A 16,461-nucleotide genomic window follows, 5' to 3' on the forward strand; every position below is an offset into this window, starting at 1 on the left:
TTTACGAGAATCAGTGCGAAAGCCCTTTGCCTCCTTTTTCCAAGTTGGCGGACGGGTAACCCCACAAACTTGAACTTAAGCTCATACGAACCATTCCCAGACATCAAAAAAATAAAATTGCGTCCTCTCAAAAATTTAATCTCAATGTAACTTTTCAATGAACTGTAATTAATTTTACATAATATAAGTATGGTTCATTTTGGTTGAGTTCGTATTGTTGAGATTTTTGTTTTTAAATTCAACACATTTATTAAAAATTGCTGCAGTATTTGTTTAAGCCATTACAGTATGTTAAAACAAAACAAAAGATTAAAAACATTTAAAGTATTAGGTTCAGAATACATTGTACATAAAAGGTTTATATTACATATAGATATATTTTTACATAAAAACAGTGAAAAATTATTTTCTAGGAATAAACTTAACTCTAATTTCGTTAGCTGGTCTAAGAACAATGTCAGCCTTAAATCTCATCTCTGAAGGTCTTGTTACAGGTTCCAGCTTGAAATTGTGTATCAGTCCACAAACAGCCGTTTTCAGTTCCAACATAGCATATTTTTGTCCTAAAAACAGTTATAATACATAGTTTATATAGTATAATAGTATACTTTATTCGCTCCGTGCGTGACTGACGCGACATCTGCCGCCTCCATCTGACAGTTTTGGACCTCCCAATTTCCGGTTAAACATTATGTTAAATAGATACGAAATTGACAAGTATTAAAAATTTTTTAATTATGTTTTTTCAGTTTATGTACAAAATAAATTAAGTATTAAAAACTGGGTTTCTAAAAATTCATCAACTTTATCTTTTCAACCCCAAATGAAAAAGAAAGGGAAAAATGTAGTACTGGCAATTCAAGTTTTTGCATGTGAAAGAGCATGTAATTAAAAACAATAATAGTAAAAATTATGATATATGTAAAAGCTAAAGTCGTCTGGCAGGCTGCAGTTAGCTTGAAGCCTTATGAAATATCATTTAAGGTAAATTATTTAAATTTTTCCCATTTCAATTGCATAAAAATGAAATTATGTGATATTTAATTTTTCATATTAATAGCACGAATCCATCTTTTTCTTTTCTCTAATTTATATGTAATCTTAAGAAACCTATAAAAGCTATTTACACTCACTATTTTTGATATTATTAGCACAATTAAATAACTTGCCATAAATAATTTGCACCCATGTTTGATCAAATTTATGCGTAAAAAGATCCAAAGGGTCCAATTTTGTCACATTTCGCCGCTACGCACGCTGGCATCGTTTCAAGGTACCCCTACCAGGGTCACGCACGGAGCGAATACCCGTGCCGGCATAAACTACATTTTATGGCCCGCACAGGCATAAAGACAAACAAAATTTGATAATTTCTTAATAACACTTATTATTAAAATAACAAAAAATGGAATTAAATTCTTATAACTGCATAACATTATTTAGTAGAATTCAAGTAAATCTGGCAATTCTGGGAAGATTCAGTGATAGATTTGAAATTTTCACTTTTTGGGTTTGACAGTCGCAGATGTTCATTTGTTACCAAATCATTACCTTAACGACGGTATTGCTCACTCTATTATGATAAACTGTCTGAATTTTTAGGAAATTTTAGATTGTTAATACAATAACAAACTAGTAAGACATAAAAGTTTGTATACACTGTGGGCAATAATAGATGTGTATACCCTCAGGCGACTTACAAACACGAGGGCCTGAGTCGTGGGGTCTTTTTTTCTTTAGCTTCAAGGTTGGATAACATAATTATCTTTACTCTATATACCGCTGTTCCAAAAAGTTCTATTGAACTACATTTAGACCAGCCCCTAAATTTTTCAACCATGATACTACCTTCTGCCAATACTCCTTCTTCCGCTTATATTTCCCTGATTTATTAATCTTTGCATTTCATATCGCTGTCCCCTCATTACGTCTCCAAGATATTGTAATTTTCTTATTTTTATTGTGTTTATTATTTTGTATTTTTTTGCCCATCTTTCGCAATACTGCCGTCTTTGATTTTTTCTGCGTCCTATTCTAAGCATTCTTCTGTAACACCATATTTTATTTTCTTTATGTATTCTTGCTTAAATCTCCAGCTTTCAAGTCCATATTGTAGTATCGAAAACACGTAACATCTCAGAGCTCTTACTCTCAGCTCTTAGCTAAAGTCTTTATTTCAGATAATTGTTTTTAATGTGCCTCACTTAGAGTTCACGCTTCCACTTCATACAATAGCACTGAAAAGCTATAGCAATATATGTCATTCGAACGCGAATGTCAATACTACGATCGTAGCAGTATAATATAATTTGTATGATATATATATATATATATATATATATATATATATATATATATATATATATATATATATATATATATATATAAGAAATGTAAAAGAAAGAAAGTAAAAGATGACAAACAAAATTTTTACTATCTGTACCTAAGTTTTAAAGAATTTTAAAATGTATTTTGTCCACTATTTTATATTTTATGTGTGTGTTATTAATGTTGAGTGTCTATGCTTTTATAAATAATCTCAACGACTAGTAAGTTGCACTGAAGATTTGTGATATTTTATAAATATTTACATTTGTTTTCTCATTACAGTGTCTTGAAACCATTCCGAAAGCTAGACAAAAAGTCATAAGAGTGTTTCATTAACATCCCGGCCAATTTTCTGACTGCAACCCTAATAAACTGTGTTGTTTGTATATATATATATATATATATATATATATATATATATATATATATATATATATATATATATTCGTAATCTCGTATCGCCACCATATTAATGCCTAAATGGATCAACAATACTTCTTTATGCCACTACCATCTTGATTGTTGGAGAGGATATATGAAAATACATATGAATGTATATGAAACTGTGATGTACGTATTTATTCACTTCTATTTACAACGAGGTAACTTATATGGTGTAGAAAGGTTGCAAAATAATAACAGATGCAGAAAAGATGTTGATGAAAAAATTATGTTAAGGTTCTTCTTAAATATCGTTGCAAAAAATTACTTTGAAGCCACAGACAGATGAAGAATTTGTCTGTTTGTGATAACTCGTAATAATTTACGAGATTTTCAAGAATTACTTTGTAATAATTACATATATATTGTTCTGAAGCTATTTTCTTGTGGCATTTTAAAGTAATTACTATTTAAATGGGAATAAGCCACAATTAAAGGTTAAAGTGCGTTTATTAACGTTTAAATTTCCACTTCGGAAATCGTTCTCAAAATACAAACATTAGTAAATTAGTCAATTTACTACATATAGTATTTATCGATTTATACTTAATTTACATTTTTTTAATTTAGAACTAATTCACGCTGTGGAGAAAAACTATACATTCATAAATGTAGATCCTGCCAGTCGCCATTTACTTTCACATTGTGAGTTTTTTTTATTGGTTATGATTTTTCCTGATGATCATGATGATTCTGTATTAATAGGGATTACAATTTGTTATACTTGTACTAGTTAAAAATCAATTACTTGCGACAAAGCAAAATATATTGTAATGATTCAAAAAAACTTATTAAGTTTTAATTCACGTATTTCAAGTAGTTTTATGCATTCTGTATAAGATTTAATTACGTCTTTCATTTATATATTCAAACGTTAGTTTATTATAAATACTTAAATTTCGAACGGAGAGTATTATCAGTGTTTATTTATACAAATTTTAATTACTCTGAAGCCGCGACCTCTTTAAATCGTGTTCTCTGTAAGAATAACGTTTAACATAAGCACAATATTTGCCTGTTTACAAATCGCCCAATCCTCTGGCATATTCCTCTAAATGCCACCAATCGTTTGGTAGATCGAATTCGCCATGTAAGGTAGATTTTCATTTTTTTTAAGTAACATTCAATATTAAGATCATTTTAAAAATGTTTACCCGGTTATCGAGAGAAATTTATTTTAAACTTTTTATAAAGTGGTAAGAAGTTATTAATTTGCAATGGACATTCCTGTTGTAAAATCTAAATTAATATGTCCAGCTAAATATATGTTTTGGTTAATAATAAATATGGCTTGTACGTGACAACAGTGTATTTTTGATTTCTCTAATAATCTTTTTTTCTCTTGGACCACACATAAATAATTGCTTATAGGTTAGCTAAAGGAGCATATGAGGTAGGTGTGATTAATACTCTTTATTTGTCTATATCTGTCAGAGTAGTAAAATCACAAAGACTAAACTGGCTTGGTCACCTAGAAAGAATGCCAGATAATTGAGCTGTAAAAGTAGTCCAGAGATGGAAGCCCCAAGGAAACAGAACAAGAGGAAGGCCCCATAAAAGATGGATAGACGAAGTAGAGAGGGATCTTAAAACCATGAACATCAGGCATTGGCGAAGGAAAGTATCCGACAGGGCAGAATGAAAGAACATTGTTAAGCAGGCCAAGACTCACAAAGGGTTGTAGCGCCATTAGAAGAAGAAGAAGAAGATTTGTCTATATATGTATATTGGTTATTATTTACTGATATTTGTATATATAAGCATTTTGGTTTTGAGTTTTGTCACTCAACAAAAGACCAAATAGCGCCCTTTTTGGAAAAATTATTTAAGATTTGTCTTGTTTATTCCATTATCATCTCCTATTTTTTTTTCTTTTCAATTTTTCAATTTATGTGCTAGTAAGAATGATCCAAAGAACCACACCCATATCTCTTCCAATTCTGAGCAACGCAACCTCGTTTATTTTGTGAACACTGTACATCGTGTGATGTGTTACAATATTATTATTCAAGTATAGGGAAAAATTACGACAAATAAAAAAATATCAATATCCGAGTGATGAATATAACATGATACAATCAAATAAAACAAAACACTCCCAGTGTAGTAGAAAAAGTATCTTACCTATGCAATTTCTGCTTCCAGCACTAAAAGGAATATAAGCATATGGGTGCCTTCCAGATATATTTTCAGGTAAAAATCTATCGGGGTCGAATTTTAGAGGATTTTCCCAAATTTCTGGATTACGATGTAGGTCGTAAATCAAGATAGCTACAGTACATCCCTTTGGAATAGTGTAGCCAGTTTTGGTATGTATTTCTTCTCCTGATACTCTTGAAATATTGACAGCGCTTGGATATAATCTTAAGCTTTCTTTAATGCATCTTTCAGCGAATTTCATTTCTCCCAATTCGGCGAATGATGGTTTGTTTGGGTCTTCGGATACTGCTTGTATTTCTTGGTAAATTTCTTCCTGCAAGTGAACAAAATTTTTTATATAAATAAATAACTATTGATATAAAATAACAAATAAAATCTATAAAATACGCAGTAAAATTGATAACGCAGTTCTCTACGAGCCTTAAAGAGCTTGTACATCATCAGCATTATATGTTAAGCATTAGGAAATATTACACTGAAGATTAATGAGACTAAATGAGGACTAAGCACCGAGCTCTGATACAACACTACTTTTACATGAAATTTATCAGTTTCCGACACACCTGTCCCAACACTAGTTGTAACTCCTTCATGGACGTATCTCACAATCTTCGCATATTCACCGGAAACTACTTTCTTATTGAGCGCCCACCACAGAACGTCTCGAAAACTTTATCAGATGCTTTCTCAAGATTAATGATTTATTTCTAAATTTTTGTCAGCTGTTGAAAATTATATCTCCTGTAACAAGAGTTATTTTTGGATATTTATGTTTCTTGCGTTACCCGTCTACAATTACTCTCATATATTTTCATGGTGTGACTAAATTTTATTGCCCTCTAGTTTGTGCAATGTTGTATATTTCCTTTGTTTTTGTAAATATATACTATTATACTGTTTCTTCATTCATCTGGCATTAGTCCCATTTCCATAATTCCATGAAACAAACCTGTTAGCGAACTCGTTATTATCTTTGTTAAAGCTATCCCTAGTTTTCCAGGTTTTTGACTCGCAATTTTTTCGTCCATCATGGATTGACTTGAAATTTCTACAGAAGGTAGGGAATAGCCCAAGAATCATTTTCTATATCATGCCGCTGTACGCTAAAACGTTGGCGGTGGTTGCCACTCCATCCCGGGAGTGGGAATTTTTCATTACATTTTAACCATAAAAATCGATGGAAAAAGTAATTTTATTCTTTACATTTTCTTCGTAAAAATAATATTTTTCAAGTTATTCGCGGTTCACAGTTTTTTCGAATAGTTTTTCGACGAAAATATCGAATTTTTTAGAGTTTTTTTAAAAATAACTCCAAAAATATGCATTTAATCAAAAAAACTTTAAATATTAACATTGCATCTTTTAGAAACGCAAACAAAATCCTTCTTTTTTATAATTTTTCTACGATCAATACAAACCGGGATACGGCATGTTAAATGTTAGCTTTTTTCGTCAAATGCGTAATTTGAAATATTCACAGCCAAAAAACGGGAAAACTTTTTAAGTAAAAGCCAAAAAACATGAAAACTTTTAATTTTTTTTATACTAGAAACTTTTTTTACAGTAAATATTTAGCAAGGTATAGCTGTTTAAAACCTCTATTTACGAGCAAACACCCCCTTATTCCTCACCTCATTTAAAAACTAAGGGATCTTACGGAATTTAATTTATATAGTCTTACAGCTCTTCAAAAAACCCTATATAATTATTTGTGAAAAATCTTTTTATCACCAAAAGTGAAGGAGCTATGTTTATAAAACGAGTTTTTTCTTGGAAAAATTCGAATAGCCGGCTTGGGAGTGTAATAGAGCATTTTCAATGTATATAATACCACATAACCGGTTTTTCGGCAGTAATACGTTATATGTTCCACTTTCTCCATTAAACTCGAAAGACAGATTGGGGGTGGTATTTTAAAGAAGATTGTTTACATCCCATGCGCATGAACAAGCCGCCTGCACCCGATAAACTTTTGAAAATGATTTTTTGCCAATGCAAAAAACGGTGTGGCGCGCAGCGTTTCATACTGATGCAGGAAATTTAGGTTATACTGCAATCTGAATTGTTCTGGGTGCTCGGGGAAAGATTGCAACAATAATCCACCATTTATAGAAGAAGACGAAGATGACATCGATCTCGATGAAGATGACTAAGAAACTATTTGTATTTGTATTTTTAAATTCGTATTTTTGTGTAAATAAATGCTTTTGTACGTAATTCTACTTTTTTTCTGTATAGATCTATTAAATTACTTATGAATATTGCAATGTTATTAAGGGTGGTTCTTAAGAGTTGAAATATTATGATATTATATACTAAAGCATAAAACAATCATTATTTAACCAATCTCAACCAAATTTTACCCACATTAAGGTTTACAATGTTTTTATATAATTTTGACAATAAGAGCTAGTTTACACCTCTAAAAATAATCAACGCCCTTGAGCATGATAGAAAATATGAAGTACATGGTGAGATAATCATAATCCCAAATTGTTATGCAAATTTCCTGGCAAATAGATTTACATACGCTTTTTCTTTAGCTTTTACTACTTTACAGCTACAGCTAGTTTCGCTTCAGTTTGGAGACCAAAGAAGATAGTTTTGAAGATTTATTTATACAGTTGTATATTTATCTTTCATTTTTCTTTAAATTCGTTTGACCACTACCAATTCTCTTTATTCACATACTTCCTTTCTGATAGTTTTTCAGTTATTTCAATAGCAGTAGGTATCTTTAATAATACCCGGATCCCGTTAATTTTTCTACTACTTTTGCCCCGAATAAACCTTTTCACTTTTTAACATCCAGCGTTTGATTTTTTGTGATCCTATTGGATATTTTGCTTTACTACTTTACTACGTGATATATGATAAGTATGACCGTCTCAAAATAAATTACATATTATACTATATTAAATAGTTTACCTATGATCAACCTTACCTGAGCTTCCTGTTCATTAGCTAAGAGCATTAGAAGGTGACCCAAAGCTACAGCTGTAGTATCGTGACCCTATAACATTAAGAAAACAATATTATTTGCAAATGCATCAAATACATGAACAAATTCATTAAATATAGACAAATATTTCGTCTTGATTTGCATCTTGTTTTAATTACGAATAAACGAACGACTAAATGAAAAGATATAACATCAATCAGCATATCAGCTTGTTATCTCATTTTTATAAGCTCTTTATGAGAATAATTACTAAAAAACTGAGACCTAAGCTAGATTTTTACCAACCACTAGAGCAAGCCGTATTTAGGAGTGGCTTTGGAACGAAGGACTGTACTTATAAACTGTAATAAAGTTCTTGATAGAGAAAGTTACGGAATACAACAAGCCATTGATATTCATATTTCTAAACTTTGAAAAAGCTTTTGACAATCTACAGCATAGCTTCACGTTAAGAGCCCTTACACCTCTTTGCTTTAAGTTAAACTAGACTGCATTAATCATTGAATGACTGAAAGGTTTGGTATTTACCTCCGACATACGAAGGGAAATGTTCTTTATTCCGTCTTACCAGCAGGTCTGTCTAAAGAGCTAAAAATAGCGAAACACCTGTCACAGAATGGCAGGTTTGACGGAATATGAATATTCCTTTTCGTATATGATTTACACACACACATACACAAACATATATATATATATATATATATATATGTTTTTTGTATTTTCTCCTAACTATTTAAACAATAATTGTCCACCCACGTTCTCTTTCTGCTCGTGAAATGTGACTGAAATCAAGCCTGCAGCGACGACTGTTTTAACATGTCGTCCTTCATTTTGTTTTTAACTTTTAACGTATTTAGTAATTTTAAAGTGTTTTTTTTTAACAGTAATTTTTAAAGTTTATTTGCAACTTCAGTATATCATGTTATTTAACGTTGTTGTTTCTGCCACGAATCTTACATTCGGGTAAGTTTTTTATAGTTTTTTATAGCCTTTTTTTGGCACCATTCAAACTGTTACAACATAGTAATTTTCTTTGTAGACCTTGATAAAGGTGGCAAAAAACCATTTAAGCTTGGATTCAGAATAAATAGTACGCCTTAGCAAAGCTCTGTTTTTATTGACTACCACACCCAAAAAGAAAAAAGTATTTACATATATTTTTTCCAAACTAGTCAAAAAATTTTGGACTACTTTTTCTTATATATATATATATATATATATATATATATATATATATATATATATATATATATATATATATATATATATATATATATATATATAGGTATATAGTTTGTTATTTCGTTATTTCGTGACCCTGAATATTTAAATAGAAACTTTTTTATTTCCTGGGTTTGTCGGTCTGATGTAAATAAAACTATTTAATTTGCCATTTTCAATAAGCACTTTATTTTATTTTATAAACATTACATTTTACAATTAAATTTTATGTCTACACTTTTTAAAAAGTTTAACATGGATTAAAAAATTGGTATCTGACATTGACAGTTGACATCTGGCAGGTATCTTAAAATATGACTGATGCAGGGTCGTACTTTAAATATCTCCCATAGTGCATTTAAAAAACAACTCAACTTATTAAATTATGATACATATTGGAAAGATCTTTGATGTCAGTCTTATTATTGATGAAATTTGGATCTTTTTTATGTGAATCATCTTCAATATGCATCTTTTGTTGTAATTTTGTTTTTTTTCCAAAATCTGTACATTTTCAAAATCAAAAGAATGGCTGTTTTCTAGAGAATGTTTGGCTAGGGCTGTTGTGTTTAATGCATTGGTTTGTACACTATGTTTGTGTGCAACAATTCTTCTATGTAGGTACTGGTGTGTTTATCCAATATATGTTGAATTACAGCAAACATTTTTGACTGATATCAAAGATTTTTCTCATATGTATCATAATTTAATAAGTTGAGTTGTTTTTTAAATGCACTATGGCAGACATTTAAAGTACGACCCTGCACAACTCCTATTTTAAGATACCTGCCAGATGTCAACTGTCAATGTCAGATACCAATTTTTTAATTTATGTTAAACTTTTTAAAAAAGTGTAAACATGAAATTTAATTGTAAAATGTAATGTTTATAAAATAAAATAAAGTGCTTATTGCAAATGGCAAATTTGCCGAAACAAAATTTCTATTACTTACAGCTAAAATAAACGTATCTACTTCTTCCCTAATTCCCACATCATCAATATTGGCTCCATTATATTTTGCTTTAATCATCAAGTCCAACAAAGCCAATCTCTTTTTGGCGAACTGAGCATCAGGTCCCTTCTGCAACGATTCATATCTTTCTCTAATAATATTATTGGAAAAGTTGTGTAGAGTTTCACAGGTTTTTTGAGCCTTTTTACCGATTTCCGTTAAATTGAAAAGGAATGAGCCGTGAAGCCAGGGTCGAATCATCCTGTAGATGTAATGTTCGCCGTAATCGTACACTGCTTGTTTATATTCTTGGCATTTTGGGTCGTCACGTAAATCTTTTCCCAATGAAGTTTCTGAAAATTACATGCAATCATCAGTATAAAAAACATATAGTGAAATATACAGGGTGGCCGATCCTAAAAAATTTGCTTTATAGGCATATGCCAAGGAGGATGACTACCAAGCTGATGCCACAAACATGAATAAGAAAAAACATAAGGGATTAAAAAGAACAAATAAAGAACAATATGAGAATAATGACACGGAACATCAAAAGCATTCAGAAAAAGAGACCAGGACATAGTTAAAGAAATAAAAAACCACAAAATAGACATATGCGCAATAAATAAAACACGAAAGGAAGGCACGGGACAGCAATAGCTAGAGAAATATCTCCTGGTGTGTACCTGAGTCCCTAACAACAAGGTCAGCGAACATGTCATATGTGGGTAAATAGGAAGACACCTCCGGACAACGGACCCTCTTCACAACGCTCCAAACAAAATTTACCCTCAGTTTCTCTAAAAAATTATTGTAATTTTACCTGCCAACAATGGACAGCCAGGTAAAGGCGATTAAAAGATTAAAATTGGGGCTCCGGAAATCCAAATATGTACATAACTTATTGTAGCCATAAAACTAATTATATAAGTAGGTACTTATGGTCATAAAACTAGGTACTTTAGGTACATCGAGTTTGATTTGGAAAACCCCATTTTAGAAGGTATTCATTTTTTGTACCCATTTCTAATTTATTTGCGATATTCTGATCTAATGGAGGCCATACACGTTAGGGTTAGCATGATGGTTTTAACCTTGCATGCATAACCGACAAGTATAACCGAGTTCCATATTACAAATACACGTTAGGGTTTGCATGCATAGTTTTGCAGTTCGTTAAAAGCACAGATATTAGCCATGAGTTCTCCATTTACGTTGACATGGTTTTCATTAAATCTTTGTTTTACTCCTGGAACTATTTCATTTCCGATTCGTGCATTAAAGTCACCCATAAGAATTAAGGCTTCCTTATGAGGTATATTATCCAGAATGGTTTACAATTGTTTGTAGAATGCGTTCTTAGAATGCCTCTCGTTCCTCCTTAGGTTTGCAGTCCTCGGGGCTATAGATAGATATGACATTTAATTTTTGGTAGTCCATTGTGATGTTCATATGTAAGTATTATTCTTTCGGAGATATAACGGCAGTTATTTATGTTGTCTTTAAATTTTTTATGGACAAGTATACCTAAACCTGCTTGTGCTCGTTCTTCTTTCTTCACTCCACTGTATGCTAGAAAATGTTAATGTAATATCTGATGTAAATCTAAAATTGATGATTTTTTTAAGAAGTAATACCTACCTTTTTGAAATTAGCATTTTGTTTTATTTGTGTATATGCTTATGCAAATATGTACGAAAATGTATAATTAAAGATCAAACAAATCGAAACCTCTTTTTTATTTCAATTAATTAAGCGATAACTCTACACAACGGACAACTGTAGACATTGGACAGTTATTTCCCCCGTTGGTGTCCGTTATGGAGAAGTTTCACTGTAATATATGAAAACAAAACAAGTTATAAAATTAGGGCGAATACCTGAGGAATGGAAAACCAGTATTATAATTTCATTGTTTAAAAAAGAGAAAACAAAACGACTCCAGAAATTGTAGATGAATAAACCTGTTTCGGTCCATTTTGAAACTCCTATCAAGAGAACTGAAGAGTACGTAATCAAATTAATATTTAAGATAAATAACCAGGATTCACTAGCAGAAGACTTGTAACGATGCAAGTAAGCAATTTAATTAAACTTACTTGTAACGATGCAATTAGCTACTATCTAGATATTTTTCTGAAAATTCTTTCTCCATTGTATTAACTACTAAATTCTAAAAGGATGATTACTTACCTCCAATCGAATACAAAGTAAATTCCGTTATTGGTTTGATCACATCAATGTATGGTTTGTTGCAAGAAGATTTTTTTATATCTTCAACTAGAAGGTTGACTTCTTTATTAAATACTTCTACGAACTCCTGCAAAATGCTAAAATGGAAAGCAGGAGTCAAAATCTTCCTTCTTTTGTGCCATTCTTCTCCTAAAACGTTAAAAAATGTTAATCATTTTAGCGATCACAAGCTTGTTTTATTTATAAAAAAAATTCTAAGTAAAAGTCCGCATATATTTACCTTTGCTAGTTAAAAGTCCTTGTCCAAGCCAATTATGAAGAAGTTCGTAGTATACATCTTTTTCAAGATGTTTGGTATTATTCAATAATAACTGAAAACATTAAAGTGATAATAAACAAAAATCTTTGAGGAACTGTTCAATTATATCCAAATATAAAAGAAATAAAGTTTAATACTTCGCCATTGCTGGTCTCAGGTCCGAATGAGAAAGTAGAAGGAAGACCGGTAAGTGAATGAATAGCAGTAGTCATACCACACCAAGTGATTGCTGTTAGTATATGCCAAGCTATAATGTAACTTACAGTCTATCCGTGTGAATATAGGTGAACAGAAGTTTACAGTGCCCTAACACTGGACTCTTAAGATATAACAAATCATTTACTACTATAAAAAATAAAAAGAATTCAGGGTTTTCTGACTAATATATAGAGGACCAAATAGTCGAATATTTAGTCCAATAGCAGACTCCCAACTAGAGATAAAGTACCAATAGCTCCCAACAGAGTGACCTCCCACATTGTAGTAACCTCAAGAGCACCTAGAAATCGTGACCACACCACCAAAGTAAAAAAATAACTAAAAATACTAAATTTTGCATGCCCGCCTATATCTGAATACTCTGACGAGTTTACTTCAGAAGAAATTATTTCAGAAATATCAGAAATTAAGTCTGGAAAGGCACCCAGCTGCGATAAAATTCACCCAGAATTTTTATTTCACTGTGGCAAAGAAGCTAGAAAGTGACTGGCTGATTTCTATGCAGATATGTTAAAATCAGGAGAAATCCCTCATTCACTTAAAAAGCCCACCATTATAGACATACTAAAACCAGGAAAGGCAAATGATTAGCCCCAAAACTACCGACCGATTGCACTGCTGAGCTGTGTCTATAAACTGTTGGAACGTTTAATCTACAACAGACTTGGTAGAAACATATTTGAATTGATACCTATTGAGCAAGCAGGGTTCAGACCTAACCGCAGCTGCACAGATCAGATCCTATCCCTAACAACACATATTGAAGCAGGTTTTCAAAGAGAGCAAAAAACATCCGTTGCTTTCATTGACCTATCAGTTGCATCCGATACTGTCTGATTACAAAGACTAATCTGCAAACTAATCCGTGCCATCCCACGTCAAAAGGTAACTAAACTCATTGATAGTATGCCCACCGACAGACCTTTTCAAGTCACAATGGACAACTTTAAAAGTGTACAAATAAAGCACAGCATTGGACTGCCACAGGGATCTGTTTTGACACCCTTACTGTTTATTGCGGACCTACCTGGGACAACTTCGCAGTAATTTGGCTACGCTGACGACCTGACCATTAAAGCAAGACATAATAACATAAATATTACAGAAACAATACTAACGAATGACCTTGCCGTTATGTATGGCATATGAGGTAGATGTGTTGACAGCTTATATAGATGGGAAAAAGTCCTTACTCCTGAGTCTGACTGCGGTGCATAATGACAGACCGCTCGTCACATTGTTGAAGAATGCCCCCGAAGGCGATACCTTGGAGTTTTTGATGAGTTCCTGAATGCGACCGAAAATGTTTTACATTATATTAATGAAACATTAGATGTTCGTTTGTAATATTCCGTGTAACGTTTTATATTGATTTTTAAGTATGTGTTCTTATTGTATGCCATACGATAAATAAAATGGTGCAACAAAAGGCAAATGACTAATGATTATATACGTAAGACGTAAGATCAATAGACAAGACAAGAGTCTTATTGACACTTTAAAAAAGTTAGAAAGGGATACAATGTGATTGAAGAATAGAATATTTAGAAAGAAATATAAGATACCTATACAATAGCTGCCACTTTACAGAGCAGAAATTTAGAATAGGAGCAGCAGTCAACAACATAGTTAAGCCAATATTAATATGATTATTTTGTAAACTAAATTGTTTTCAAACTTTTTGTGTTTTCTTTATTACTTACTTACTTCTGGGGCCTCGTAAATATTTTATTATAAACAAAGTTTTATTACATACCTCAATATCCTCTGGATTGGATAAACATATATAAGCCAAACCCGATGCCCATCTTTTAAATATCGTACCATACAACTTAACATAGTTCCTGTCCCTCACAAAAGCTTCCTCTAAAAAAAAAAAAACAAATTACGACATAAGAACTAAATTTTAATATTGATTTTATATTTAAATAAAATTTGAAAGAACTAAACAAGGAGAAAAGTCTATCAAAACTATATTAGATGTTGCTAATTTAATTATTGTCGAATGAAAATCAATAAATATTATAATGTGACTATTTTTTATTTTAGTAAGATAGTAGTCTTGATGTGTGTGCTAACAAAAAGGTATACCAGTTAGAAAACCAATGAAAGACCTCTCCATTAGTAACAGTATTCTTTCTTTTAAGTTACCATCATCTTTCAAAAATTGGTGATCATCATAATATTTTTTTTGTTTACTGCTGTGTTAAAAGTTAAATGGATAGGTAACTAAATCACTCTCTTTTGGAACAGAAGCTTTTAGTATTTTTTCCTTGTCGTTACGTTATCGTCATGTTTGTTGTTTGTAGCTTAATGTTATTGTTTAGTTACGTTTCTTCTAAATCACTTTCTAAATCTTTAGAGAGAGGGGACGCTTTTATATTGTAGCTTTATGAAGACTTTTAGCTTTCGTTTTGTGTCTTCTATCATCACAAATGTCTCGCATTTATAACATACTATTCATCGTCATCAGTAGCTCCACATCCCCTTCTGGGTCCTGGCTTATTCTAGTATTTTCCGCCATTCGTCATGCGAATCTGCGCCATATGTCATTTTCTTTCACCCCCTTATATATGTGTCTAAGGATTTTTCGTTCAAACGTACCTAATAGGTTCTCATCGCTTTTCGACAGTGTCCATATCTTTGATCCATATAGTAAGACCGGTTTTATCAGGGTCTTGTATATTTTGCATTTGGTTTTTTTTGTGATGTTGTTAGATCTTAGATGTTTAATTAGTCCATTATATGTTTTATTAGCGATATGTATTCTTCTCTTAACTTCTTCACTGACATTGTTATCTGCGGTAACTAGTGAACCTAGATATGTAAAATTTTTGACGCTTTCGATGTTATAGTCTCCTATTGTCAGATTCTGTAAGTTTCTTTGGCCTGTCGATTTGCTGGCCTTCATGTATTTGGTTTTTATTTCGTTAATGTTTAGGCCACTGCTTTGTGCTGCTCTTTCTATCGCATTAAATGCTTCTATCGTCTCTCTTTCGCTTCTAGCTATGATATCAACATCATCTGCAAATGCCAATATTTGTACACTTTTTGTTATTATTGTTCCTCTGGTATTGACTTTTGACTCTCTAATTATTTTCCTAATGTGATGTTGAATAGAATACAGGATAGGGCATCTCCCTGTCGTAGGCCCGTTCTCACATGGATTGTATCTGTTAGTGCGTTTTGAATTCGAATTTTGCTTTGTACTTTAAGTGTTTCTTTTACTATATCAGTATGAGTATGAATATGAGTTGAGTTGGAATGTTAAACTCTTTCAGTGCATGGATCAGAAATTATCGATGGATGCTATCATAAACATACTCAAAATCAATGAAAAGATGATGTGTGTCTATTAAATTCACTAGTCTTTTCCAAGATTTGCCTCAAGACGAAGATCTGATCCATTGTGGACTTCTGTCTGCAGAAACCACATGGATATCCCCCAACTATTTGTTCTGCATATGGTCTCAATCGGTCATACACAATATGTGACAGTATTTTATATGTCACAGTTAGTAGCGTTATTGCCCGGTAGTTTTTACATTGAAGCTGATCTTCCTTTTTATGTAGTGAGATAATTACTCCGGTATTCCAGTCTTGTGGCAGTTGTTTATTATTCCATGTTCCATAATTCTGCGCTAATGTTGTGTAATCCAGGTGAC

At 31.8% G+C, this 16,461-nt stretch overlaps 1 protein-coding gene across 1 annotated transcript in view; it reads right to left on the reverse strand.

Annotated features, from left to right (window-relative positions):
• Nucleotides 1–339: 339 nt before the first annotated feature.
• LOC140436507 (cytochrome P450 4C1-like) overlaps nucleotides 340–16,461 on the reverse strand; it is a 42,102-nt gene continuing 25,980 nt past the window's right edge. Inside the window, exons 2-8 of the mRNA XM_072525381.1 lie at nucleotides 14,553–14,662; nucleotides 12,539–12,629; nucleotides 12,259–12,447; nucleotides 10,066–10,418; nucleotides 7,874–7,942; nucleotides 4,894–5,242; nucleotides 340–563 (exon numbers count right to left, since the gene is read on the reverse strand). Coding sequence (XP_072381482.1) covers nucleotides 403–563; nucleotides 4,894–5,242; nucleotides 7,874–7,942; nucleotides 10,066–10,418; nucleotides 12,259–12,447; nucleotides 12,539–12,629; nucleotides 14,553–14,662 — 1,322 coding nt within the window. The 3' untranslated portion in view covers nucleotides 340–402. The remainder of the gene's footprint in view (nucleotides 564–4,893; nucleotides 5,243–7,873; nucleotides 7,943–10,065; nucleotides 10,419–12,258; nucleotides 12,448–12,538; nucleotides 12,630–14,552; nucleotides 14,663–16,461) is intronic.

The sequence above is a fragment of the Diabrotica undecimpunctata genome, chromosome 3 (genome assembly GCF_040954645.1).
Source record: "Diabrotica undecimpunctata isolate CICGRU chromosome 3, icDiaUnde3, whole genome shotgun sequence".
NCBI classification, from domain to species: domain Eukaryota; kingdom Metazoa; phylum Arthropoda; class Insecta; order Coleoptera; family Chrysomelidae; genus Diabrotica; species Diabrotica undecimpunctata.